A 27,168-nucleotide genomic window follows, 5' to 3' on the forward strand; every position below is an offset into this window, starting at 1 on the left:
GCCTGGCCCACACCCCAAGCCCACGCCCTGGCCCCGCCGCACTCACCCGTAGCCGGCCAGGAAGCCCAGGCTGGGCGGGCTGACCTTGTCGCTGAAGATGACCATGGGCAGCAGGTTGCAGTCAACCTGGCAGTCCTGCAGCTCGATGACCCACCACTCGAGGAAGCCAGCTGCCCCCGAGCCCACGCGCTCCCTGCGCAGCTGGATGCGCACGCCGAGGTAGTCAGCCTCCTCGTCTGGGTCGGAACCAGGAGGCATCAGGCCACCGCCCTGTCCGGGGCCGAGGCCACGGCTGGCACCCCCGCCCTGGCACCCCCGCCCCACTCACTGGGCTGCAGCTGCTTCACGGGGTTGGCTTCAGGCCCGTTGGGAGCGCGGATGTACTTGGGGAAGAGGTGGGGGATGACCCTGTGGGAGGAGGCCGGCAGGTCAGGCCCAGCCCAGCCCTTGTGCAGCCCCCCGGCCCCCAGGCCCCACTCACACGGACTGGTCTGAGGTGCCCTCCAGCAGGCTGGCCAGCTGCCTCCGGGTGGTGCTGTTGGGGGCCAGGCCCAGGGTGTGCTTCTCGTTGGTGTACTCCACCGTGCCGCCCTTGGCCAGGTCCCTACGACAGCACGAGGTGTGACCCCCACGGGCGTGCCCCCCCCCCCCCAAGCCCGGCCCCTCCTGTCCCGGGACGCACCTCTGGAAGTTCCAGGTGAAGCGCAGGGTGATGTCGGCGCTGCTGTTATACAGTTCCCGTTTCATCTGCGCCCGGCTTGGCGGGCTGATGCGCCAGAGTGCCCCGGAGCTCCCCTCGATCTGCGCCGTGACGATGTCCTCGGGGCTGTACTGGCTGATGAACTGCATGGCCAGCTGGGCGGAGGGCGGCACCTCAGCGGGGCACAGCCGGGCCCCCTCCCATCCCTGCGTTTGCGTTTGGGGGCACTCACCGGCTGGGGGTCAAACTGCTTGGACAGCTCCTCGTAGGCCTGGTGCGTGAAGGGCACGATGGACGGCTGCTGGGCGCTCATGGTGAACAGGGGCTGGCGGTGGGGACACGGTGACGTGGCGCCACGGGAGCTCCCCCGCCCCAGGCCACCAGCAGCCACGGGAGGGCGAGCTCGTCTCCCGGGCGGAGGCCGCTCACCTCGTAGCCACCCAGCTTGAGGGTGACGGTGACGTCAGTGGGCTGGTTGACGACGCCGACCACGGACCGCACGAGGGACATGAAGAGCAGTGGGAACCAGATGATGGCCACGAGGAACAGGATGATGAGGCCGCCCATGCCGTACTTGACGATCTTCTTCTTCTTCTGCCCCTTGGGCTGCGGGTATTTCTGGGGGTTGGGGGGCGTGGGGCAATACAGGTCACCCGGTGCGGCTCTGCGCTGTGCCGAGCAGCCTGCCTCCCTGCTCTGTGGCGGCGGGCGCCATGGTCTCAGGCTCCCCTGTGGCCCCCACGAAGTCGAGCCTTGACTGAGCATTGAAACTGAAGCCGTGGCAGTGAAGACAGTGGGGACCGGGGAGTAGAGCCCAGAGCCAGAAACAGACCCTTCCTCTGCGACTCTGCAGAGGGGCGGCTAGACACCCACGTGCTGAAGAGTCACGCTGGGCCCTTAAACCCTCGGCAAAAGTGAACTCGAACCTAAGACCTAAAACGGTAAAAGCCTTCGGGGCAAACGTCTCTGAGAAGCATCTAGTGTTCGGGACACACAAAGAACTCTCACAGCAATGGAAACCACCCAAGTAAAAGCCGGCGAGACACGTGAGCGCACGTCTTCCCAAGGTGATACACGAGTGACCCACAAGCACAGGAAAAGATGCTCGACGTTATTAGTCACCAGGAAATACAAGCAGAACCGCCTCACCCCTACCAGGACCGGCGAGATCACACAGTAACACGTGGGCAGGTAGGATGGCGCCCCCGCCAGGCAACACCCACGCGGCAGTTCCACTCCTGGGTGTGCACCCAGGAGAAAAGGGGGCCTGTGGCCACAGTTCTGGACGTGAATGGCCATGGGGGCGTTTTTTAGGGCACCCAAAAAGGTGTCCTAGGCCACGTCATGCTGACAGAAGCGTGAAGTCCAGTCACGGAAGGCCATGTGTCCCGTGATTCCACGTAAATGGCACCACGGGAACAGGCACATCCGTGTAGAAGACGAACAGGGGCCAGGGGCTGGGGACTGACTGCTAGTGGGAATGGGCTTCTCTCCGGGTGACGGGCACTAGCTTAAATGGACTGCTGACGCTCGCCTAAGTCTAAATAGACCAGAAACCACCAAACGAGGTGTGGGAATTTTATCAATAAAACTGCTAAAAAAGAAAAAAAAGCATGAAAACCCAACTAACATTTTAGTGCCCACACCATGACCCGTGCTAGTGAACCAGGGCCCAAGAAGCCAGGGCTCTCCTGCCCGGCGTCTGCTCAGGCCCCTCTGTGGTTGGCCACCCCAACACGGCCACATTCATTGTTCCCTCGAAGAAGCCCCTTCTGGCCTCCAGGAAGTTTTTAGGACGATGCTCTCTGGACTCACGTTTCGTGGGCTGTGAACCCCAGGAGGGACCCCGGTGGGGCGTGACCGGTGTCCCCTGCTCCCCCCACCCCGGGGCCCGGGCACCTTTTCTGTCTCTCGGCTACACTTGATGATGAAGATGTTCGCATAGATGTCCTCCACGCACATCCAGCTGGACAGGGACAGCGTGGTGTCCGTCCACACCCAGTCCATCACAGCCCGCAGCTCCACCAGGAACGGCACCAGCCGGAACCTGCCGGAGACCGGGGCGCCGTCAGGAGGGCCGGTGGGGAGGACAGCCCTGCCGCAGGTGCCCAGGCCGGCCACACTCACCCCTGGAAGAGGAAGAGGTTCAGGTGGTTGTACTTCTTGGTGAGGAAGTTGCCGAGGATGCGGGTGGGGTAGCCACAGCGGATCTGGTAGGCGGACAGGGCGAAGTAGATGCACTTGACGAAGTACCACAGCTGGGCCACCGCATTCTGGCTGAACATGCTGGATGGGACAGGAGCCGGGGCAGGTGCCTGTCTTGAGGCCGGAGCTCCACGGTCCCCGCCCCGGCACCTACCGCTCGGTGACAGCGGGGAGCCCCGGCACCTACCGCTCGGTGACGGCCGGCAGGATAAAGAACATCCACAGGTGCACGGCCAGCACCAGGACCACCTGGAAGGCCAGCTTGCCCAGCACGGTCTTGCGCAGGTAGAGGGCGCGGTCAACCACCATGGTGCTGAACTGGATCAGCAGCATGACCAGGAAGGCCTCCGGCACCTGGTCGTCTGACAGGGAGGACGTGATGTCTGTGGCCGCCGAGTGCTTCTGTAGCCGGGGGAGCAGAGGTCAGGGGCACGGCCGCAGATGCGGGGCTGTGCTCGTGGGGGCCCTGAGACCCAACTCACCCCAAAGGCCCAGAATCCGAAGATGATGACGACGAAGTCGACGACGTCGGCCAGGAACATGAGAGCATAGACGTCGGTGGCCGCGCGGTACTTGGTGTGCAGAATGTCGTGGAAGAAGCGCCTTACAGGCCAGTACACGCTTCGGACCCTGCAGGCGAGCGGCCTCAGTCTAGGCCCCACTCCTCCCACCCACCCTGGCCTGGGCGCTCCCGGCCGGGTCACTCACAGGGACAGGCAGAAGCTCTGCAGCCGGAGCCCCAGGGCCCTCACTCTTTTGCAGGGGCGGCTCTGCCTCTCCTCGCTCTCTGCAGCCGCCGCCTCCGCTCCCACCTCCTTGTCCTCGCCTTCTGGGGGGGAGCAGCCGCTGCTGACGGAGCCCACGGTACGGGGCTGGGCCCGGCTCAGACTCCTGACCATCCCGAGACCCCACAGGGGCTGCTATTGCCCCGCCTCACAGACCAGACTGAGTGCAGGGTCCCCCTCCCCCCCCACTGAGGGTCACCAGCAGTGGCCGTCAGGGACGCAGCTGGGGCAGTGGCTCCACCAGGTGGGCCGCGATGGCTGCACGTGGCCAGGCCCTCGTACCAGTGGCTACCCGTTCTCTGGGTCCTGTGCTCTCCTTCCTCCTCTTCCTGAGACGCAGGCTGAGCCTCTCGTCACGGGGCTCTGGGGGCCCGTCCTTGGCTTCCACCGGGATGTCGTCCTCAGTGGGGGCCCTGGCCACCCCTGGCTCCCCCTGGGGTCCCAGCAGGGCCGGCTCCTCCTCAGCCGCCTTGTCCTTCCCACCACCCCTGTCACGCTCCTTCGGGACAGGGTCCTCGTCGTGGTCCCAGAGGCCGTAGCACTGTGGAGGGACGTGCGGGGCTGGTGAGAAGGCCGGCATGGCAGCACTGGGCAGCACGTGGCGTGGGCGAGGTGGCCAGGCCCACGCTGGGCCTCGTGGCATCCGGCCTGCCTCGGAGCAAGGTGGCTGGGCGTGCGCGCAGCCATGTGCGCTGTGTGCCCACGTGTGCGCGCGCGAGAGGCGGCCCTGCACGGCCGTGTGTGCTGAGCCCGTGTGTGTGTTTGCGGGAGGCAGCGGCCCTGCGCGGCGCGTGTGCTCACCAGCAGCTGGGCGCGGTGGAAGAAGAGCACGATGAGCTGCGGCAGGTCGCAATTGACGTAGCTGTCGCTCTTCTCCAGGCCCAGGATGCGTGGCGGGAAGTAGGGCTTGTTTTCATAGCGCCGCAGCACGGCGTGGCTGTTCCAGGGGAAGAAGCCGAACTGGAACAGGTACTTGGCAACCACCGTGACCTGCAGGCGAGAGGAGTCAGTGGGGCGCCGGCCCCCGACCCCCACCCCCACCGCCAGCCGCGATGCCAACCTCGGTGAAGATGATGGCCGTCATCCAGAAGCGCTTGCTGGGCCGTGGGATGGACAGCATGGCCCACAGGAAGACCAGCACGGGCAGCATCAGGGAGGCGGCCGAGGCGGTGACCATGTGGTTGAGGATGATGACGAAGTAGCAGAGTAGCTCCGAGTGGGCGGCCACACACTGGTACACGGCCTCCAGCAGCCGCAGCACACGGCCCTGTCCAGCCGCGAACCGCTCGGCCTCCTCCAGCTCCGGGATGTGCAGGCACCTGCGGGGGGACCACGCTCAGAGCCTCTGGGGCCACCAGGCGGGCCTGGGCCCACCGGCCCTCCCGCCGTACACCCCTCCCCGCGCACCTGTCCAGGAGCAGCTCGCTGGCTGTGCGCGTTCTGGCGCGGCCGCTGGCGGGAAGCTCCCGGGAGCCGTGCAGGGAAGCCCCGGGCTCGGTGACCGTCTCCTCGCCGCTGCTCTGGGTGTTACAGCTGGCACTCAGAGGGCTGCTGATGTCCTTCGTCACGCTGCTCTGTGGCTCCTCCGCCCCCAGCCCGCTGCAAGAGGGGCGGGTCACAAGGGGTCCTGTGCGCCCCTCAGGCTCTGGGGTGGGCCTGGAGGGCTTCGGGGTCTCGGTGGATGAGGGCCCAGCCGGCTGCCTGCCCCTGTGCGGCAGCCCAGGTGCCGGGGCTGGACCTCACTCTGGGCCAAAGACAGGCCGGGCGGGGTGGGTCCCCGCTCCTACCTGGATGGGGTGCTCAGGGTATCACGGATCATCTCAGCTTCGCTGGCATACAGCTGGTCCAGCACGTCCCGGCGCACCTCTCCGCCCTGCAGGGCAGCGAGGGGCTCAGGGCAGCCGCGGTGGGCGAGAAGGCGTGGGGGTGCCCTCAGTGGGCGTGGTGTGAGCGCCGGGGGCGGGGCGGCCCACTCACCCGGAGCAGCTCCTGCGTGAGCAGGTAGCGCTCAGCACGCAGCACGTCACTCGTGGCGCGGTGGTGCCGCGTGAAGTCGCGCAGCCAGCGCGTCAGCTCGTCCACCAGCGCCTGGCCCAGCACCCACAGGAACTGCATGGTGCTCAGCGCTCGCTGCATCACGTGGCTGCGGCCTGCGGCGAGGGCGAGGCATGCCGGTGCTGGAGGGGCGGCTAGCGGGAGACCCCCAGCCCCCCAGCCCCCAGCCCTCGGGCCAACTCACCGGATACCTCATCCTCCAAGCCCTCTGCCAGCTCTGCCTCCTGTCTTGGGTCACCGCCTGGGCACGGGGGTGCTGGTCAGCGCCTTGCAGCCCCACCTCCCTGCAACCCGCCAGCCGCCGGACTCACCCGTGGGCAGCTGCCCTGCCCGCTCCTGCCGCTGCTGGTGCAGCACCATCTGGGCGTTGGTCACCCACGCCTGGTACGCCATCTGCAGGCCAGGGCCCCAGGTTAGCACGCGGCCTCCCCTGACCTGATCCCGTTAGCCGAGGAGCCTGGGGCCAGGAGGCCCAGCTGGGGGCCGTCCGCTCCCTGCGCCTGGGCAGGAAATGGGCCACGGAGCTGTGGGGGGAGGACTGGGCGGTGCGTGCCGCCCACCCAGCACGTCCTGCTTGTCAGCGCCAGGCCCCATGCTGAGAGCCAAGGGCCCGAAGACGGACAGGAAAACGTGTGCCCAGCATACGCTGAGCCCGTCTGCAGGCCACAGCGGCCCCGCCAGCCCGCGTGCTCACCTGGAAGGCGCTCTGTGCTGACGGCCGGGCATCCTCGGGCTGCACCTCCTCCTCTTCCTCGCTGTCCGACTCGAACAGGAAGTAGTCCCCGGAGTGGATGACTGCGGGCAGGGGTCACTGAGAGCCGGCCGCCCCCGTGGCTGGGCTCCACACCTCCCTCCTCGTCCCCCGGACCCTCAGGTCCGTCTCCTCGGTTCGGGGCGGGTCTGGGAACAGCCTGGCGATGCTAGACTCCCTCAACAGCCTGCGACCCTGGGCCAAGGCCTGCACGCCACCCTCCCCCCAGCGATGGCCATGGGGGCAGCGGGCAGTGAGCGGCAGGCTGGGGGACTGTGGCACGTGTGCGGGGCACGGGCGGGAGCGGTGGCACGGGACCAGACCAGGCGAGAGAAACGCGTGGAGGCAGGGCGAGAAAAGCAGGGGCAGTGCCGACCAGCAGCCGGGGTCCAGGCTTCTGAGCCCACGCATCAGGAAGGAGACAACAGAGCGTGTGGTCGGGGGCGTGGCCCGACGACAGCGAGGCTCAGCAGGGAACCTGAGAGCCCACGCACGGGTCTCCTGGGGGTGCCGGCCAGGTCAGCGCAGGGCGCGACCCCTCCGTCCCGGGGGAGCCGGCGCCCAGGGTGCGGGAGGCCTGCCTGGCACACGGCAGCTCTGAGAGGGCAGCCAGGGCAGGCGAGGCGGGGGCAGTACCTGTGGCGTGGTCCAGCCAGGGTCGCCGCCACTGTGGCCGTGGCGAGGAGGAGCCCCCTGCACTGCCGGGCCCTGTGGAGGGGCGGGGTGAGCGTGAGCCAGCGGGGAGCCCCCAGGGCAGCAAAGGGGCAGGCCATGTGTGGTGCCGTGTGTGTGTGGGGGGGGGGGGGGGGGCAGGACAGACCACAAGTGCAGACGGACAGTCACGGGCTGGCCACGTGGCCCGTGGGGACAGAGAGACCAAGTGGCACAGGGTGGTTGGGCCGGGAAGCCCCGTGGGATGCCACACAGCACAGACGCAGGCAGGCTCCACCAGGCGTGGACACACGGGGGACGCGGGGCCCATCCACACTCACCTGACTCCTGGCTGGGGTCCAGGGAGCCCTGCAGGTGGCCGCGGCCAGCCCGGCCACGCCTGTGCTTCTCCTGCTTGGCCCGGATGCGCTCCATCCTGCAGGGCGGGAGGCGGCTCAGCGCAAGGTGGGGCGGGGCCAGAGAGCCCGTGGCCCCACCCACGCGGCACCTACTGTCTTTTCAGCTGGGCCAGCGACTTCTCCTCCGCCCTGCGGTGGAGCTCGATGCTCTTGAGGTTGGCAGCGTTGTAGAGGCCGAAGCCCCTGTGGGGCAACAGCAGGGGTGGGGCATTAGCTCCGGCTCAGCCTGGCGGCCCAGGTCCTGCGCACCCACAGCAGCAGGGGCCCAGCCCACAGAGCTCAACACCCGCCTTGTCGCATGCTGCTTCTGTGAGAGAGACCCTCCCGCAGCCTCCAGTCTTACGGGGTAGAAGATGGGGGGGTGGGGGGTGGGAGAGCCGCTGGCCCACCAGCCAAAGCGCAGGGATGCGCCCTCAGGCCAGCGCGGTGGCCACGACCGGCCCAAAGCACCAGCTGGTGGCAGAGCCGGGGCCGAGGCCACATACCACTGGGGTATGGAGAGGGTCCTAGTGGGTCTGTCTCCTCGGTTCTCCCTCTAGGGGGCGGGCCACGTCACAGAGGGACGGCCCGGGGTGCGGCGGGGGGCCCACCTGGAGGCCTGCAGGGCAGTGGCGCGGAGCTCGGCCCGGACGTGCAGGAAGTAGTAGCTGAGGAAGACGCGGCGCTGCAGCAGCAGGAACAGGAAGCAGACGCTGTCCCACAGGACGCCCGCCTCCTCCACAGGCAGCAGGCAGTCCTGGTCGCGGCCCAGCATCTCCGTGGCTGCGGATGGACGCCAGCCAGGTCAGGGTCCTGGAAGCCGCGTACGTCCCCACGCGCCTCGGGGCCCCGGCCGCCCGCCTCGCCCACTCACGGTTGTAGTAGCCTTTGACCGTGCACACGAGGCTGAAGAGCTGGATGACCCAGCAGAAGCTGCTCTGCATCTGCTCCACGAAGACGCAGGACAGGAGCTGAAGGCGGGAGGAGGGTCAGCCTGGGCGCCCCCGGGCGGGGGCTGGGGGCTGGGGGCTGGGGGCCGGGCTCACCGAGAGCATGTTCTTGGAGACGATGACGGTGACGTTGTAGAGGATGAGGCAGTCCCACAGCACGAGGCGGGTGCGCGTGTCCTTCTGCTGCAGGCTGGTGCCAAACAGCAGCAGGTAGAAGCAGGCCAGCAGGTAGCCCAGCCCGAAGATGCTGACGCGTGTGGCCCCCGTGACAAACACCACCACCAGCACCAGCCAGAAGAGGTAGCGGAAGACGGCCACCTTCAGCATGTCGAGGTAGGACCTGCTGGGCAGAGCGTCACTCTGGGCCCTGGTCACCGCGCCTCCGCCACAGCCCAGGACCAGGGGAACTCCCGGGCGGCCCCCCTGCTGCGGGGCCAGCGTCCGCCCCTCGTCCCGGCCACAGAGACACCCCTGGCGGCGCGCGTCCTGGCTCAGTCCCGCTCGAGCCCAGGCGCGTCCGTCGGCCCCGGGAGCCGTGCGGCCTCTGCGACGCCCACCTGCAGTGGATGAAGTTGGGCACGGGGTTGGGCTCCCCCTGCAGCAGCTCCAGGCGATCAGTGTTGATGCCTGCCACGTGCCGCCACTCCTCCGTGCGCTCGGCCGAGAACACCTGCCACTGCTGGGAGGCGCAGAGCAGCAGGAGGACGTCATCTGTGGGCACACAGGAGGCCACTGCCGCGCCGCGCCCCGGGGAGCGCTGGCTGCACAGAGGCCTGGCCCACGACGGGGTGCAGGGCACTTCCCGCCCGGCATTGCCCTCATCCCCCAGGCCCTGGGCGGAAGCATGCACGCGTGTTTGCACCGGCATCTACACACAGCATGGATGCGCACACAGATGTGGGGGAACACGTTGTCTCTGTACACGTTCTGCATGTGTACACGTGGGGGTCTACGTGCACCACACGACTGTCAGGAAGTGAGGCCAACGTGAGCCTGACTACACACCCGTGTCCTCCCCCACATCCATACCTGTGTGCACACCTGCGCCCACACCGTGTGGCAGGAAGCGCACGTGAGGTGGACCCGTGGGACCAGGCACACTCACGGAACACACCCCCGCGGGGAACTGTAGGACTGGACTGGCCGCAAGGCCTGGACGATTCAGCCCTCGCTGGCCGCAGAGGAGGGTCGGCGCCTGCCTGCCACCTATCCCGCGGGAACCTGCACAGCTTCCTACATGGCCAGCAGTGCCGTGTGTGCACGAGGGGCCCCAGGGGACTCACTGATGAGGTTGGTGGCGTTGGGGGCACTGAAGAAGTCCGGCAGGTACAGCCATCTGATCAGGGCAGAGTTCATGGGGATAGCCTGGCTCCAGCGCCACGGGTAGTCTGTGGGAAGAGGGTGCACATCACCCACCACCCCAACCCGTCCCCAGCGTCCCCGGTGTCACTTGGACACCCACTCCCACCCGGAGACTCCAGAGCACACAGGACCAGCGAGCCCAGTTCTCACGGACATGTGCCCCAGGCGCCAGTGGCTGGGGAGGGGGTACATGGGCAGGTGGGCGGGGCACAGCCTCATGTGTGGGCCACAGTCGGCGTGGACCCGAATGAGGCTTCATTGTGCACCTGGCAGAATGGCTAAAATAAAACCATGTGGATGCCAAGTGCTGGCGTGGAGATGAAGGAGTGGGACCACCCCGGGTGGTCATCCCAGAGAACTGAAAACCACGGCCACACAAACACCTGTGCACCGCCCAACGAACGAACGTCTGCAGGAGCTTATCCCCGACATCCCAGACCTGGAAACGGCCCAGTGCCATCCGAGGGGGGAAAGGTCAAGCCAGCTCTGGCGCACCCAACCCGTGGAAAACTGCCCAGCAAGGAACGTGAGCAAAGCGTCATCCAGGCCACAGCCCAATGCACCTTAACTGCATCTCATGAGATAAACCAGACTCCTAGGTTACACCATCCAAAGGCAAACCATAGGGATGGAGACCAGGGTGGGCGCTGGGGATGGGAGGGGGGCAGGGACCTGGGGACGGACACAGCTCTACATGCTGGTCAGCACCACACAGTGAATTCTACTACATGGTTGGGGGAGCCCGGGACGGAGCGCAGACTGACAGGTGATCTAATTGGACAGCGCGTGTATAACGCGCCTCCCGGGAGGGGCCAGGAAGAAAGGAGCTGCCCTAAGTAACTTTGCAAACGGCGTCTTGACGGAACACAGACACTGTCCACCAAGGCGAATAGAGGAGCAGTGACACGGCATGGCAACACGCACACCCGGGGCCCAAGTCTTGGTTTCTGAATTCCACCCTCCAGGGAAAGGAACCAGGCTCCGGGGCGGGGTGGGCGGGGTGGGGGGTGACTTCCTGGGATGGGGGCAGGGCGGGGGCGGCTCCTGAGGCAGCAGCACCCGGCAGACCCCAAGGCTGAGGACGTATCCCAGGGCCAACACGGGTACGGTGTGGACACAGCACCAGCGACAGGAGTGCAGCAGAAGCCTGGGGATACAGGCCCAGAGTCTCTCTCTACAGATAAAGCAAACAACCGCACAGATCAGTAGGGAGAAGGGCCACAGCTCTTCTTTACAGACGATGCCAATCGATCACCACAGGAGACAGAAAATCACTGTGAGAAAACCAGACAGCCCCTGCGGGCGGATCCACAGAGCGCGCTGAAACCAGCGGGCGAGAGTCTACAGGGAGACAAGACTCCTGCCGGGTCCTAAGCTTGCCCTGCAAGTGAACATGCGACAGTGACGAGCAGCGGCGAGCCTGGCGGAAAAGGGGTGTCACCCGCGATGAGACACACCAGCCCCAGCGGGACGCACCGAGATGGGCAGGTCACGGCTGTGGTTTTCTTGCCAAAAGTGCTTAACCTGGTCTAAGGAAGAAACACCCCTCGATGCTGGGATGAGGGGTGTTCTACAAATGACCACTTCCTGCTCCCCCCAGTCTCAAGGTGATGAAAGACAAAGGAGGCCAAGGAGCCGGCCGAGGACCGAGAGCGGTGGGGGCCCCTGGGGACAGCCATGCGGCCCGTGGCTCCGGCCGTGGTTGGTGGCCTGGCCCCCATTTTGGTTCTTAACTTTGGTCGCTGTGCTGGGTCGCTTCAGAGGCTGGCGTTCACGTCGGGGAAACTGGGTGGAGGACGTTCAGGAACTCTGCTCTGCTTCTGCTACTCTTCAGCCGAAACCCAGGGGCTGTGACCCAAAAGGGGCCTCTCACAGGGCAGGGGCCTGACTTCCAAAGTACTGACGCGGACACCAAAGTGCCTGCCTGCAGGGCTCCACGGGCACCTCTGAGACGCTCTGAACGTGAGCGGGAACGCAGGGTGGGTTACAAAGCGCTCAGACAGAACCCTGCACCCACTGCCAAGACAACAGGAAACAGAGCGGGAAGAGAGAGAAATCAAAGCTCCTCGCAGAGAAGCCAAGTAACAAACGTACCAGGAATAACAGAAAGCAAAAACGTCCATTTTGTGAAGTCCCGCCAACCGGAGAGTCAGCAGACGTGGACGCGCGGGGCAGAGCGCTGGTCCCCTGACAGGGTGGGCTGGGGGCCCCCAACGCCCCGATGGCCACTTGACTCCCCGTCATGGACCGTTCCTGCCCAAGCATTCCCCAGTGTCTACACTCTGGGGCACAACCCACAGAACTAAGTGCAGGGCTTTCTGTGAGCCCCCTGGCCTGACTCTGGCAAGCTCACAAGAGACAGAGGCTGGGACGGTCTTGACCAAAGGCGATGGGAGAAGAGGACGGCCAAGCACTCCCGTCAGCTCCTGGTCAAAGCCAACAGCTACCAGGGACGTGGCCCTGAGGACGAGGCTGCTGAGTATGGATGGCGTATCAGACCGGGGGTGGACGGCCGTGTGTGGTCACCGTCCTGAACACAGAGGGTCCCCGCCCTGGCTGTACGGAGCGTGGAGCCCAGACTGACTCCCATTTGCCTGGGAAGAGCGTACAGCTGCTCCTTGGACTATTCTCCCAACCTCTCCGGTTATTTGAACGTTTTCAAAATAGAACGTTGGGCAAAAAGAAAGCAGAGGATGAGGGGAGGCCAGCGAGGGAGCCAGCACGACTGCAGCCCACAGAGTCCATGCACGGGGAGGAGGGGCCTGAGGCCACTCCAGGGGCTGGGATGCCCAGGTTGGGTGCAGCCACGCACGCCCAACTCACCCCACGCCCACCCCAGCCCGCAGGCCACCCCGCTCACCGATGCACAGGGCAGGGGGCATGCCCAGGCACAGCAGGTACTGGTAGAGCAGGAAGAGTGCCAGGAAGAGGCAGTAGCTGGGCCAGAGGCGGGCGATGGCCTCACGGCGCCGGCGGGTGAGGACGGCCACCAGCCAGCAGCCATGCAGGATGACCATGAAGTTCATGCGCTGTCCGATCACGTTCACGGCCATCAGGAAGCAGATCTGGGGGTGGCACAGCGGGACGAGGCGACCAGGATGGGGACGCAGTGAGCCGGGGGAGGAGCCCTCCTGGCTCTGCCTCTGGGCAGCCCAGGGTGGGGGGCAATGGTCCGGGCTCACGACAGCCCAGGCCACCCTCCTGGAGGGACGGAGAGGCTGGACACGTCTCAACGGCGGGGGGAACCAAGGCGGGGGCACCATGGCGGAGTCGAGACGGAGCCCCTCTCCAGCCGGGGCCCCAGCCCCCCGCCCTCACTCCGCAGGCCAACTCAGCTGGAGGACCTGACACACCTCGGTGGTCCCCCCTCCCCCCGCCCTGGGCCTGCCCATTGCAGCAGACCCCACAGAGGGTGGCGACGACCCCCAGTGGCTCAGGCCTGCCCAGGGAGGAGGCGAGAGTCGACGCCCGCCTCACCTCCAGCCCAAACTTGTAGAAGAAGAAGTTGACGAAGTACTTGAGGCAGCTGGGCAGGTCGCGGTCCAGCTGCTGGCGGGTGCCATCGGCGCAGACGGCCTGGGCCGGCAGCGGGGCCAGCTGGTGCCGGCGGCGGTGGTAGTCCTGGCACCGGTACACCACGGCCTCGAACACCAGCAGCAGCAGGATCTGCAGGTGGCTCTGGGGGGCGTGGCCAGTCAGGCCCCGCCCAGCCCCTGACTCCACCCCCCCGGCCCACCTGCCCCGCACTCACTTGGATGTAGCCCAGGTTCGGGAAGCCCTTCCGCACCCCGAACCAGTTGGCGGGGTCGATGGGTCCCCGGTACAGCAAGGACTCGTGGATCTCCGTCTTCTGCAGGTTCGTGCTGTTGGGAAAGGGCTGGGGGAGGGGCGGCGTCAGCACCTCCTGCCCACCAGGAACCGGACGCTGACCCCGGGGACCGCCAGCCCCACGCGACACCCCTGCTGCAGCCACAGCTCCGACGGGTCTGCGCCGGAGCACAGCTGTCCCCAGCCAGGGACGTGGGGCGCTGTCAGCCTCCAACCCACCTCCGTAGGGAAGGGCACACGGATGGTGTTCGGGGACAGGGAGGCCACCAGCAGGGGCTGGGAGAGTGAAGAGAAATCTGCGGGCGAGCTTCCCTGAGCAGCCCCGCACTTCCCTCCAGCGGACATCAGGCCTCTGCCCCTCACGCCAGGACCTGCACTTCCGTCAGGAAGTCAGCCGGGTCGGGACACACCTCTGAACCCAGAGGTCTCAACCTGGGGAGTGGGTCCTCCGCAGGAAGCCCAGGCCCTCCGCATCCGTCCCTGCACCCAAGCCGGAGCAGCGGCCGTACCTCGGTGCAGTTGCTGGCGTACTCGTGGGGGCTGACGACCTTGAGCTGGTACAGCATCTTACACACGATGATGATACAGGTCCACACGGTGGCCAGGCAGGAGGCCATGGGCCGGAAGCGGGGGTAGGGCAGGGCGAAGGCCCACAGCACGACCAGCAGGAAGTTCAGCACGGACACCTGTGGGCAGGCGGGCAGTGGCAGGCGGGGCTGCGCCCTCCCCGCGGGCCCACGATCCGCAGCCACGCGCTGGTACCGGCTCCAGGGAGGCCGGTGGGAGTGCCTGAGCGTGCCCACACTCACCTCCTTCAGGGCCACCCACACGGTGTACAGGGCCACCATCTTGAAGACGTGCAGCTCTAGCAGACGCCGCGTGAGCACTTGCGCGCGGGTGAGGACGTCCGAGAAGCCGGCGGCCAGGTCCAGGAGCCGCTCAGCCACCAGGCCCCACTTGCTGGCTGGGGGGTTGGGGGGCCCGTGAGGAGCGGGGGACAGGGCCTCTGGGGCCTGGGCCGTCCCATCCCGTGTACCGACGGGGCTCCGGGGCTCGAGATCCAGGCACCTGGAGCTTACCCTGCTGGGGGCCGGCCACGCCCAGCCCCTCGTCTCTGGGTGCCGCCGCCTCTTCCTCTTGCTGCAGCAGGGGGGTCCCGCTCACCGTGTCCTGCCTGGGACAGGACCCTGCAGTGTCCTTCCCTCCCGCATTCCGGGGTGCCCTGCAGCCCCTCCCATTCCCGCCTCCCCAGAGACAAGAGAAGCCCCACCTGCCATCCCACCCCAGCACTGGGACCCCTGTGCTGCAGCCACTAGGTGGGAGAGTGGGGCCCGGCTTGACGCCGTGATCCCCGCGGGTTGGAGAAAACATCCAGTACCTGAGGCCCCGGCATCTGCAGGCAGCGGCCGAGCGCTCAACCCTGTTCTGGGTCTCCCGCCCTAACCGTACAGACTCCACTCCCGCCCGAGACCGGCCTTCCCCTGTGCGGGCTCAGGGGACACTCTGCAGGCCCCCAGGCACCAGGAGGGAGGACGGGCGCACCTGTGAGCCCAGCGCAGGGTGCGGGCGCTGGGCGGGGGGCGGTGCTCGGGGTCGGTGAGCTGCATGAAGGGCCTGTGGAAGTAGTGGAGCTGCAGGATACAGGCGAGCAGGAAGAAGCCCGGGACCAGGATGCTAGAGAAGAGCTCGGACACGCTGAACTGCTCCAGGCCCAGGTCCCCCAGCCTGCACGGGAGGGGCTGTCAGTGCCGCCAGCGCAGCAGCCGCCACCCCTCCCCCCCCCACCGTGCCCAACACTCACTGCTCATCCGTGAGGCCGGTCAGGTTGCGCCAGTAGGCGGGGAAGTCCTGGAACTGGAAGGTGTAGACAGCCACCAGCACCAGCATGGTGTAGGCCACCACCAGCCACCAGAACGCCTTGAGCAGCTTCCGCCACAGGCTGTAGTACACCTGCCGACGGCCAGGCGCGGTGAGGTCAGCCGCGCGTGGCCCTGCACGCCCGCGCCCCACCCCTGCACGCCCCCGCGCCCCGCCCCCACCCCACCCCTGCACGCCCGCGCCCCGCCCCCGGCGCCCCGCCCCCGTACCTGGAAGAAGGTGAGGCAGAGCAGGAAGAGCAGCATGTAGACGATCTTGTACACGACAAGGCGGCCGGCGAAGCTGACCACGATGAACATGCCGCCGCACACGTAGACCCAGTACTTGGCGTACACGCTCCTGACCAGCTCCCCCAGGCTCCGCAGCAGCGTCCGCGTCTGGGTGGGCTCTGCAGGCCAGGCGGTGGGGGGGGGGGGCGAGCGGGGTGCAGCTTCAGGACCGGGCGGGTGGGGGCGGGGCCGCGCCCCTTCCCCCCTCCCCCCACTGCCCGGCCCGCTCACCTGCGGCGGCCGCAGTGACCTCCATCAGCGCCACGGGGTCCCGCGCCCTCTTCAGCAGCTTCTCCTTCACAAACTGGCGCAGCAGAAGCCAGAAGGTGAGGGTGCACAGCAGCTGGGGGGCAGGGGCGGCGGCACTGAGTGGGGCCCGGCCGGTGGAGCCGGGGGCCTGGGTGAGACCGCAGCAGGAAGGCGGCCTGCCCGGCCCCCGCGCGCCAGCCTCCCTGCAGGCAGAAGCTCAGCCTCTCGTACGCGGGCACGAGTTCACGCACATGCACACGCTCCCACACAGCAGCCCCTGCACTCACACACCACCTCATCTGCACACAGACCCGCAGGGGACACGGGGTCACAGGTGTTTGCACACTTGCAGGCTCCTGGGCTTGCACAGTGAGATATAACTAACTCACAGGCCCCCACACGTGACCGGCAGCTGCACGGCCGCCCAGGTGCAACGGTCTGTCCCAGAAGGGGGCACGGCAAAGACACAGACGCCCGCTGAGACCCAGGGGCCGCGTGCGATGCTCACAGAGCCCGGGTCAGGCAGATGGGATGGCACCCCCAGGAACACGAGATCGTCACTCGTTCACTCAACAAACGCTCTTCGAGCAACTACTTCGGGCCGGCTGGGTGACCCCGGTGACCACCAGACGTGGGCTCCGGCCTCCAGAGCGCCCACGGCACTAGGGGCTTAACGGGCAGCGCGGCGTCATCACAGGCACGCAGGGGGGTGGGAGGAGGCTCACCATGGCGCCCAGGTCCAGGCAGGGGTAGCGGGTGTGCTCCAGCCCCAGCTGGCGCAGGCTGACGGGGCCCAGGGCGGTGGGCAGCTCGGGCCGCAGGTCCATGGCCCACACGTAGCGCAGGCTGCAGAGCGCCAGCCCGTAGAGCAATATGAAAGGCGAGCAGAGCATAGCCATCTGGTGGCGGCTACGCACGGTCCAGATGAGGCAGGCCCAGAGCAGCAGCACGAAGGTCAGCCAGCTGTGGTAGGTGATGCTCCACACCTGGACGGCCGAGGCGTGGGTAGGACTGCGCAGGACACCCGGCCCGGCACCCATACCCCGTTCCCCCAGGCTAATGAGGTGGTGGACCCCCGGGGCTCAGACAGGAAGGCCAACCTGCCCCGCTGGCCCGGAGAGCTGCCCAGGCACACTCACACACGCGGCTGGGGGCTGGCCGGGGCTGCTCTTGGCCTAGCAGGTCACAGCCCCAACCGCTTCTGGTGACAAGGCACCAGGACACCATCTGTCGCGAGGGAGCCCGCAGGAAGCCCCAGCCCGAGGGGTGGCCCAGGCCAGCGCCCTTACCATCATGGCAATGAGGGCACATACGTAGCTCTGGTCCATGATGAGGTGGCCCAGGCCGTGCAACGGAGACGTCTCCTTAGGCCCAGTCAGCCTGGAGCGCGCTAAGGGGTGAGGGCAGGGGTCACCAGGGAGGCGAGACCCCTGCTGGGGAAACTCCAACGTCAATAGGCCCGAGCCCCTTGCCTACACCCGAGTGGCCCGAAAATGCAGACAGCGTGCTGGAGCCACAGCCTAGGTGGAGGGGGGCCACACCTGGCACAGGCTCACAGGGCACTGGGGGAGGAACACACGGGCAAAGGGCCCGGGCTCCCGTCCGACCCTGTTCCCGATGTGCTGTGGGACCCTGGCCAGTCCTCGCCCCTCTCCAGGCCTTGGCTTCCGAGACTCTGAAGGGATGGGGTGGAGGAGATTGCCCTGATCCCCTTCCAGCTCCGTGAGCACCCATGTCCCCAGACGCCAGCCCCTGAGGCCAGCGGCTTCATCCTCTACTGTGTAAAATGGAAGTCGAGGCTTTAGCACAAAAACAAAAGGGAAAAGGAAGAAGCACCCCAGAGCCCTGCCCTGGGGACACTGTCTTCCCAGCTCCCAGGGCCGCAGAGGCAGCCCAAGGCAGAGCAGTCAAGGTGTCTGGGGACTGGGAGGCAGGTGGGGAGCGGGTGGGAGCCTGGAGACCCCCGCAGGGTCTCGGGTTCCATGAGCATCACAGATACGGCGCCCGCCCCGGGCGAGGCCACCAGGGGGCAGCACCCGTGCGGCCGCACCATACTCACGGGGCCGCTGCCGGACAGGGCTGTGGCCAGTGAGGTCGTGTACGATGCAGTTGTCCTCAGGGTCCGGCGGCACGGCCGTCGTGCGCTGCAGACGAGCCAAGGCCCGTGAGCCGAGCCCGGGGGCATGGGGGCGCCAGCCGCACCGCTCAGTCCGCACCCCTCACCTGCGTGGCCGCCTCCTCCTTGGGGGCTGGAGCCCTGGCCTGGCCCTGGGGCCGCTGGTCCACCTCGGTCAGCTCCACCTCCAGTTCCATGTCGCCCCCGGCCGCCTCCTTCCCCTGTGGAGGCCGGAGGGGAGAGCTCAGCCCCCCCGTCCCGGCCCGAGGGGTGCGGGGACGCAGGGCGCCGGCCTGGGCACTGACCCAGTCCGCGGGCCAGCGCGCTTGGAGCTTCAGGAGCGAGGTCGCGGTGTAGCAGAGAAGGAGCAGGATGCCAGGGCTCACATAGACGGGCCAGTCGTGGCCGGTGTTGAGGACCAGCACGCTGGGGCTGGAGCAGTTGCGGGTCAGCACGAAGTCCTTGAGCCCGAACACCCTGCCCACAGAAGGTGCGTTACTGACTGCGGCGAGGAAGTTCACGGGTGCGAGGCGGGCAGGGCCGGGGCACCGTGGGCGAGCCCTCACCTGGCCCAGATGCTGGCAGGCGGGAGCATGGACTGGGCAAGGGGCGTCTGGTAGCAGTAGAGGCAGAGGAGATGGCCGGCGCCAAAGCAGCCCACCGTGACGCAGAGTGCGCTGAAGCCCAGGGGGCTGATGGGAAAGTGGCAGGCCCACCAGGTGCAGATGGCCAGGAACAGCAGGAAGTAGACGCTGGAGAAAGCTGACGGGTGGGCGATGCCTGCAGGCCAGGCAGAGGCGCACAGGGTCACGCCCGGCCTGGGCAGCCGGACCGCCGTCTCGCTGCTCAGTGGGGAGCTGGGCTGCCGAGACCCCTGCCGGTGTGACCGCCAGTGGTGGGGTCCCAGCTCCCTGCCCAGGGGGTACCTGCCAGCGCGAGGAGCACTATGGCCAGAGTCCGCCCAGCGGCCAACAGCAGCCAGTGCGCTGTGATCCGGAACCGGGCGGCCAGCCAAGATTTCCGCTTGTGGGGCAGTGCAGGGGCTTCCCGCAGCCCTACCAGGGAGCCGGTGTCCACGCCCCCGTCATCAGGGTCCTGCCGAGGTCACGGGGCGGGCGCAAGTCAGGTGCGCGGGGAGGGGCCACCCCTGCAGCCCCACACCCGCCCCTCCCCACACCTGCCGCGGGCCCTCCGGGGACACGGGGCCGCCAGCCTGAGCATGGCCGCGCGCTGCCCTCCAGGCCCAGCTCCGCCCACCGTCTTCCCACCGCCTCGCTCGGGTTCACAGCCCGGGAGGGCGCCCACTGCGGCAGCAAGACACGCTCCTGCCAAGGCTTGGCGCTCAGGTGACCGACCCGTGCAGGCTGACCTCACGGTGCTCTGGAGCCCCTCAAGGGCCTCTTCACTCCCCACCCCCACCAGGGGACCCTGAGGACAGGGCAGGCCCACAGGTTCCTGCATCTGTCCCCGGTGCCCTTGGCCTGAGAGGGCCCGCGTGGGGATTTTTAGGGAAAAGAAAAGCAGTGCACAGCACAGCCACGTGTGCGTCTCACTCTACAGCTACAGGGCACCTCTACACCCTAGCCTTGGCCCCACGGCACCTTCCTCGTCAGTACAGCGACGGAGGCTCGGAGGGGACCCCCAATCACACAGCCAGGGAGGACAGCGCCCAGGGTGCAGCCTCTTCCTGCTCTGCTGCCTAGTGGGGCCTCTGGAGAGTGAGACGCACACCTGGGCGGCCCTTCTCGGCCTCAACTGCCTGTGGGGCGCAGAGACCACCAGGGCCCGCTGCCCTGGTCCCACCTCAGGGTTTCCCAGAACAGAGCAGCTTCCTGGAAGCAGGGAGGCCCGGGGGAGGCAGAAAGAACACAGACACTTTGTCAGACGCCAGCTGTAACATGGGCGCCGTGCCTATGCCCTGCCCCGTGGCGGAGGCGGCCCTTGGTGTCCAGGCTGACAGCACGGGCTCAGGGGCCCGGTGCCCCGGTCAGTCACACACCGGCTTCGAGTCGGGGGTTAGGGGTCTTGCCTGTGCAGCCTTGGTGAGCCCCCTAACCGCTCTCAGTCTGTTTTCTGCCTGTCAAATGAGGGTGGGGCACGGGGCAGGCCCCAGGGAGGTGCCACTGAGCCGTGCCTGGAAGGAGGGGAGGGGACAGGCCAGGGCAGAGGCCCAGCCCTGGGGTCAGAGCAGTACCCAGGGTCCCCCCATTATGCACCAGGACGGGGGGATAGGGGGACAGCTGCCGGAAGGCACTACAGCCAGGCCCGAGCTCAACCCTGCCCACAGCCTGGCCCCGGCCCTGGGAAAGCTGCCGTGGAAAATGAGCGTTTCTGGGAGTGGGAAGAACAGAGGCAGCTGCTGGGCAGAAGGACAGCTGCTGGGGGCCGCCCGCATGGTCCAGCCCACCCAGGCCCGGCTCCAGCCCCGCCTCGGCCGGACCCCCGGGACGCACCTCCCACCGCAGCCCCAATGACCCCCTCAGGGCAGGCACAGGCCCACGTGTGCCAAGTCAGGACGGGCGTGTGTACACAGATCGTGTGCAGTCGCGTGTGCCGCGGCCCTGCCAGGCGGCAGCATCCACACAGGGGCGCTGGGGCTGCTTCTGGCCTTGAACTCCGGGCGCCTGTGATGGGCCCCCGTGGCCTTGCTCTGAGGTCTGTCTACACCAGCCGCCCCGGGGCCGGAGTTCAGCCCCCAGGGGCTGACAGGACAGCCCTGTGCTCTGAGGGGTGATGGGCAGCGTGGGCTGGGGAGCTGGCCCCTCCCGCCCGCCCCAGGCGTGGGGAACAAGCCAGCCCCTTCCCGGTGAAGCTGTTCTGGGAAGCCCCGGGTCTGCTAACGAGGAAAACAGAGGCCTCCCCGGCCCCTGCGCCCGCCGGTGCCCATGCACCGGGGAGACGGAGGGGGACGGCCAAGTCAGGGAGCCACCCCGAGGGCAGGCAGCAGGGCGGTCCCAGCCCCACTTGACCCCCACAAGTGCCTGGAAAAGCCACTCTACCTCCAGGCCCCCGTCTCCCCCTCTGAAATGCGGGTGCCAGCCTTGCACTGCAGGACTCGGGGGACGGGCAGGTCAGCTGTAGGCTGAGCCCCACCTCAACCTGCGGTAGGAAGTCCCCTTCTCCCCGGGGACTGAGGTCCTCGTTTCCGCAAGCATCAGCTGCTGGGCCAGTGGACACTGGGGCTGAGGGCGTGAGCCTGTGGCCCCCCAGGGCCTCCCGGGCAGGACCCTGGATGGCCACAGACCCGGCCCAGCCCTGGAGACCAGGCCCTACTCGACAGAGGCTGAGGCCGAGTGTGAGGGGCCCAGACTGGGCTCCAGACCACAGCCCTCGTGCAGAGACAGGAGAGGACACGGAGGGTAGAGCCCAGGGGGACCCCGAGGACTCTGGCGGAGGGCCCTGCTTCAGGCCTCTGAACCGACACAGCCCCTGCGCCTTGACACACACAGCCCACACCGATGGCCCCACTGTGGGCACGGCTGCTCAGACATTGTCTGTCCCTCTGTCGGTCCCTAGGTGCTCCCTGACGGCTGGCGCAGACCATCCTCTAAGAGCGCTGACTCCCTACTGCCCTGCGGCCCCGAAGACCCTCTTCCAGGGGGGCAGCTTAAAAGGCGCAGGCGCTGCCTGGGGTCCCTGCACGCGCTAGGACCACGCGCTGCATTGCTAGCAACCCCCCACAGGGACGTGCACTTGACCTCCTCCGTTGCCGTGTCTCTCCATGATGGGCATATACGGACTTTTACAACTAAAACATCCACGTTTGTAGAAAGAAAGAAATAAGAAACGGAGGAAGAAAGAGAAAGTACAATAGTCCTCAGATGGCTGGGACACAGGCGCGCCCCCATCCCTCACCGGCTCCTGGGCACGCTGGCTCCGCCGGGCCGTCTGCGGACGGCGCCTGCACACGCCAAGGCACAGGGAGGAGGCCGCCAGGACACCCAGGTCGGGGGCCACCAGGCGGATGGCATTGGGCACGTCCTTCAGGTCCAGCCTGTGGAGGGCAGGGAAAGCCCGTGGCCGGCTCAGGGGGGCAGGTGCCAGCAGGGGGCACCCCGGGAGCTGGAGGCCCAGGAAATCCCCGAGGGAGGCTGGGGGACTCACCTCGTGACCCCAATGTGTCGGGAAACAGTGTCCCAGGTGCTGCCTGCAGAGAGACGCACGGGGGAACCGGGTCAGGCGGGCGGGTGCTGAGAAACCCCTTCCGTGTTGCCAGGAGGGCCACGGAACCCCTGGTGTCCGGGGGTGCTTGAGAACGCTGCCTCCCCCGGTAGGGTAACTGAGGCCCAGCCGGGGAAAGCTGGGCAGACCAAGGCCCATTACTTCTGCCTGGCAGAATGGGTTTCATGGCCCAGCCGGGTGCTGTGTGGCCCGGGAGGCTGGACCGGGCTCTCGGACCCATCGGCCGAGGCCGGCTGCTCCCTGGGGGCCCGAGTGGGGAGGGCTGGTCTAAGAGCCGCCAGGACCAGCGGGCCCTCGAGGCACCTGACTTCTCTCCAGTTCCTAAACTGCAGGAGAGGCACGATCTTCACGGAATGAAAATGGGAAGCGGGGTGGGACATCCTGCCCGCCACGAGCCACTAGGACGTGGAGGTGGGAGACCCCACCGGGCAGTGGGGAGGGGAGCCCAGGGTTCCGTCGTCTGAACACTGGGGCGCTAGTGTCAGTGGAGGTGGGAGGGCTGGGCGCCGGCTGGGGACTCCATCCTCGGGGTGAAAGGGCGCAGGACACTGGGCGGGCGGCACACCAGGGCCCGGGCCCTCGGCCCAGTCTCTCTGCCCCAGAGGGCTCAGGAGGAAGATGGGAGACGGAGGGGCCTGAGAAGACCGGGGCTGCCCGGACACAGTGCTCTGGGACCAGCACCTATTACCGGGGCACTTAAAGCTGGGCCATTTGGGCTGGATGTAAATCGTGGCTGGGCACTCAGAGGCGGCCCATATTAGGCAGGGCCTGGGTGAGGCAGGGCGGCCCCTGAGGCTGAGCTGACCTTTCCGAGGAGCCTGAGGCTCCCCGACCCTCCCCAGGCTCTCCAGTCCCTCAGGAGGCCATCGGCTCTCCCCCGGGCCTGCTGCCCCCGGGCACCCCCTTCCCGGCCCTTCGTGACTCACAGCTCGGCCCCAGAAGCTGGTCCAGGTGGGGCACGGTGTGCAGGCATATCTGGAAGGTGAGGTGGGCTGCCAGGAAGAGGAGGCTGAAACCCAGCAGGGCTCGCAGGAGGCGGCCGGTGTGACCTGGAGGCAGAGACGGGAGCGGTGGGGCCGGCATGCAGCCAGGCCTGGAGCGGGGGGATGCGGAGGGAGCAGACCGCTCAAGGCCACTCAGCCCTGGCTACCAGCCGAGCCAGGATGTGCGCACCAGCCCGAGACACGCACCCAGCACGGACCCAGGGTCTTATGGGGCCGTGAGAAGCGAGCTCACGCAGCCCACTGACAGCTCACCCGGCCCCGTGGTCCAGCGCTATCACGACCCCAATTCACAGACGGGAATGCACAGAGAGGTGAAGTGACTTGCCCACAGTCGCACAGCAAGGGATCAGAGTACAGTATGCCCATCCTGCCTGCGCTTGGTCTTGTCCCCTTCCTGGGGCGTGCAGCAGTGGGGGCAGAGCCAGTGCAGGAAGGAAAAGCCCCCTCGGGCTGGGGGGCCACCTTCCGTTTTGCTCATGTACCCCGGAAACATCTGTGTTGCTGCCTGGCCCTGGCAGCGGGGTGCCGCTTCATGCCCAGCGCGGGCTGAGAGTGTGCACCGTGCAGGGAAGGCCCCGCCCAGCACTCAACCACACCGCCTATCGAACCTGGCATGCTCTCCTGCCCAGAGCAAAGCCTCAGGCTCCGAGAGGCGGCTGTACCCCGGGAATTCACACGATGAGTTGATGTATGGGAGGAGGAATGAATGGATGGATGGACGAAGGGATGAGGGGATGGATGGGGAACAAATGGATGGGAGGATAGATGGGCGGATGGGAGGATGAAGGATGGATGGATAGATGGGAGAAAGGATGGATAAATGGTGGATGAGAGGATGTATGATGTGGGATAGATGAGGGAATGGATGGGAGATATAGATGGATGGGAGGAGAGACGGATGGGGGATGATGGGATGGGGGATGGATGGAAGAATGGATGGAAGGAAGGAGGGATGGATGAATGGATGGATTGGAGGACAGATAAATTGAACAGATGGATGGAAGGATGGATGGATGGGAGGATGGATGGATGGGAGGATGGATGGATGGATGGATGGAAAGAGGGATGGATGAATGGATGAGAGGATGGATGGATGGATGGGAGGACAGATACATGAATGAATGGGTGGATGGAGAACGAGAGGATAGAGGATGGCTGACCGCAGTGTTGGTGAGGCCAAAGGGCCGCTCTGATTTCAGAAGGGGAGGGGGGTCAAGCCAGTGTGGGGCTCCTGAGTTGCCCAGGAGGGATAAAGGGCGTGGCAGGTGACCACTAGAGTCTACCACAGTGGACTTCGAGGTTCGGCCCTGAGTGCCAGAAAGAGCGAGTATCGTTGGCGGGCGCGCACGTGTGTGCGTATGTGTGCGTACAAGGGTGCGTATGGGCGCCAGACCACACACTGCACTTGCTGGAAGTGCCGCCTGCCTCTCTCCTTGGCCTGGGGTCACTCGTTCGGCCACGTGAGGCCTGCACAGCACAGGAGTGCCGCGGAAGGACGGGGCCTGCCTTCGTGGGCAGGCAACCCCACCTCTGCCGTGCAGGGCAGGGGTCACACAGAAGTCTCTCCTCCTGAAGGAGCCGGGGCTCCGCTCAGGGACTTTAGGCTCAGGCAGGAATCTGGAGAAGCATGAAGTGGGGCTGGGGGGCTGTGGCTCCAGGAGCAGAAGAGAGGGAGGCTCGTGGCAGGTACAAGGAGCATCTGTCTGCCCCAGAGCGGGCACCGGGGTTCAGCCCCAAACCTCCCTGACGCGGCTGCTCCGTCTGCAAACGCTCCAGGGCATCTCCGCCCTTGGCACACCTGCCCACTGGGGCAGCCCCACCCTGCCCCGGTGGGGGGGGGCGGGGATCAGAGTTGGAGCACGAGGCCCTGGCCGGGGGCAGCGGGGGCCCATCTGCTCACAGGCAGGAGGGCGCAGGTCTGGGGAGGATGGCAGAGCCTCTCATCCCCTCATCCGGCAATGACAGGGAGCCTCCCGGTGCACTGACTGCTCTGCGAGGTGAACCGGACCCGCCCACCCGGCCCACCATGTCCCAACAGCACCTGAGTTCAAGCAGAGCTGAGGGGCTCCAGGGGCAGGTGCACCCTCTCCCGCGAGCAGCCGCGGGGCTGGGTTTTGTTCTAAGGCAGGGACAGGGCCTCCCTGAGTCCCTAAACATTAATCAGGTCGCCAGGAGCTGACCCTCTCGGGTCTACCTGCAGCTCTGCTGCACCTCTGCCCTGCCCTGTGCGGGGCACGTGGCCCACGGCCGCCGCCCCATTGCCCGGCAAAGTGATGGTCCCGACCCCTCTCCGCCCTGCACGGGGAGCCGGGGTCAGGCTGACGCCCCCACGGGGATGGGGCCAGGAATCAATCAGCGCCCGTGGGCACCTTGCGCAGCCTCAGACCTTCCACCAGCTGCGGCGCAGGCAGGCCTCACGTTCTCCTCTCTCCTGCCCGGAAGACCCGGCAACCTCCCTGTCCCTGTAGGGCCTCTAGGGCTGGAGAGATGGACGGATGGAGGTCAGGCGGGCAAGTCTTCCCAGCGCCTCTCCCTCTGCTCCCTGACCCTTCCCCACTCTGCACTCCTGCCCTGGCCGGGAGCCTGTGCTTCCACCACTGCCAATTAGAGGAAAGCGTTCCCAGTTGCTAGTGGGCAGGAAATATTGACGGAACAAGCAGCTCTGAACCGAAAGCCCGGGAACGGGGTCCACGGAGAGGAGAGGAAGGCCTGGATGCCAGACTCTGCCCAGCAGCCCTCCCCAGGGAGCTGGGAGTTGGGGGGCAGTTGGGCCAGCCGGCTGGGGAGGGGTCTGGCCTGGGGTCCCCCGTGGCTCCCTGCTCTGCACCTGTGCTGGGGCCCCTCCCCTGAATTCTACCCACACTGCAAGATCAGGGCTCCGTACGAGTGCCCCAAGTGGGGAGAGAGGCTGAGGAGGGGGTTACCGCCAGATGCCACAGGCCGGGGAGGGGTGACCTGCCACCCTGTAGCAGGCAGAATGACACTCCTTCGGGGAAATCCATGCCCAATCCGGGGGCCCTGGGAGTGCTTCCTGACACAGCAGAGGGGAACCAATGGTGCCAATCAGCTGGACTTCCAGCAGGGAGCTGCCCCTGGCTCCCCTGGAAGGAGAGGTCCTAACTGTGGAGAGGGGGCAGGAGGGCAGAGTCAGAGTGGTAGGGCAGGACTGTCACTGACAGGCCATCGCCAGCCTGGGCGATGGAGGGAGGGGCCCCGAGCCAAGAAGCCGGGAAGCAGGTGCTCCCAGAGCCTCCAGGAGGGACCAGCCCTGCGACACCTGGGCTTTCGCCCCATGAGGCCCGGGCCAGACTCCGACCTCTGGACTGTGGGTGGGGACGTGCCTTGTGGCCGCTCAGTATGGGGTGGTCTCAGTAGCCACAGGCCACGCCCGAGGCCCCAGAGTGGCCAGCACCCCCCAGGGGCAGTGCGTGGGCACGCCTCCCTCCAGGGTCTCGGCCAAACCCTCGGCCCACCGGGCAGCGGGGGTCACGCCCTGACAACTTGCTCCCTGGTGTCTCTCTTCACCCTCCAAAATCTAACGGCCTCCCTACCCACGGGGCACAGAGCAGTCCCCAGGCACTTGTGCTCACCAGAAGCCGGGACGACGGCAGGTCCAGAAGCACCCAGAGAGCAGCTGGTGGGAGCCCCAGCGCGAAGGGACCCCTCAGCCGTGCCCCCTTCCCGTGCCACCTGCCTGCAGGCCTGCACCTCCTTTCACAGGGGCCCGTGCTCTGCTGGGCAGGGGGCAGGGAACCTCCTACGCAGGGATCCTCTCCGCTCCAGCT

The 27,168-nt window shown here is 67.0% G+C and overlaps 1 protein-coding gene across 5 annotated transcripts in view; it reads right to left on the minus strand.

The window, feature by feature from the left end:
* Positions 1-27,168, minus strand: part of PIEZO1 (piezo type mechanosensitive ion channel component 1) — a 54,331-nt gene that overhangs the window by 423 nt on the left and 26,740 nt on the right. Inside the window, exons 3-50 of one of the 5 annotated variants that reach the window (XM_032612012.1) lie at positions 23,306-23,428; positions 22,302-22,344; positions 22,053-22,191; positions 19,124-19,292; positions 18,764-18,977; positions 18,503-18,674; positions 18,305-18,418; positions 18,141-18,225; positions 17,371-17,471; positions 16,807-17,067; positions 16,064-16,175; positions 15,773-15,951; positions 15,487-15,635; positions 15,228-15,410; positions 14,765-14,859; positions 14,495-14,649; positions 14,195-14,371; positions 13,609-13,734; positions 13,335-13,535; positions 12,718-12,922; positions 9,779-9,883; positions 9,053-9,206; positions 8,592-8,835; positions 8,420-8,516; positions 8,157-8,328; positions 7,660-7,749; positions 7,489-7,583; positions 7,133-7,204; positions 6,440-6,540; positions 6,057-6,138; positions 5,930-5,986; positions 5,668-5,840; positions 5,478-5,563; positions 5,098-5,289; positions 4,751-5,009; positions 4,492-4,680; positions 3,973-4,231; positions 3,614-3,734; positions 3,388-3,535; positions 3,093-3,307; positions 2,828-2,986; positions 2,600-2,747; positions 1,130-1,318; positions 933-1,025; positions 683-855; positions 482-604; positions 329-408; positions 47-236 (exon numbers count right to left, since the gene is read on the minus strand). In XM_032612012.1, coding sequence (XP_032467903.1) covers positions 47-236; positions 329-408; positions 482-604; positions 683-855; positions 933-1,025; positions 1,130-1,318; positions 2,600-2,747; positions 2,828-2,986; positions 3,093-3,307; positions 3,388-3,535; positions 3,614-3,734; positions 3,973-4,231; positions 4,492-4,680; positions 4,751-5,009; positions 5,098-5,289; positions 5,478-5,563; positions 5,668-5,840; positions 5,930-5,986; positions 6,057-6,138; positions 6,440-6,540; positions 7,133-7,204; positions 7,489-7,583; positions 7,660-7,749; positions 8,157-8,328; positions 8,420-8,516; positions 8,592-8,835; positions 9,053-9,206; positions 9,779-9,883; positions 12,718-12,922; positions 13,335-13,535; positions 13,609-13,734; positions 14,195-14,371; positions 14,495-14,649; positions 14,765-14,859; positions 15,228-15,410; positions 15,487-15,635; positions 15,773-15,951; positions 16,064-16,175; positions 16,807-17,067; positions 17,371-17,471; positions 18,141-18,225; positions 18,305-18,418; positions 18,503-18,674; positions 18,764-18,977; positions 19,124-19,292; positions 22,053-22,191; positions 22,302-22,344; positions 23,306-23,428 — 7,069 coding nt within the window. Of the gene's footprint in view, positions 1-46; positions 237-328; positions 409-481; positions 605-682; positions 856-932; positions 2,748-2,827; positions 2,987-3,092; positions 3,308-3,387; positions 3,536-3,613; positions 3,735-3,972; positions 4,232-4,491; positions 4,681-4,750; positions 5,010-5,097; positions 5,290-5,477; positions 5,564-5,667; positions 5,841-5,929; positions 5,987-6,056; positions 6,139-6,439; positions 6,541-7,132; positions 7,205-7,488; positions 7,584-7,659; positions 7,750-8,156; positions 8,329-8,419; positions 8,517-8,591; positions 8,836-9,052; positions 9,207-9,778; positions 9,884-12,717; positions 12,923-13,334; positions 13,536-13,608; positions 13,735-14,194; positions 14,372-14,494; positions 14,651-14,750; positions 14,860-15,227; positions 15,411-15,486; positions 15,636-15,772; positions 15,952-16,063; positions 16,176-16,806; positions 17,068-17,370; positions 17,472-18,140; positions 18,226-18,304; positions 18,419-18,502; positions 18,675-18,763; positions 18,978-19,123; positions 19,293-22,052; positions 22,192-22,301; positions 22,345-23,305; positions 23,429-27,168 lie in introns of all 5 variants that reach the window. The other 4 variants (XM_032612010.1, XM_032612009.1, XM_032612013.1 and 1 more) reach the window with 4 other exon arrangements.

This window comes from Phocoena sinus, chromosome 19 (genome assembly GCF_008692025.1).
Source record: "Phocoena sinus isolate mPhoSin1 chromosome 19, mPhoSin1.pri, whole genome shotgun sequence".
Taxonomy (NCBI): domain Eukaryota; kingdom Metazoa; phylum Chordata; class Mammalia; order Artiodactyla; family Phocoenidae; genus Phocoena; species Phocoena sinus.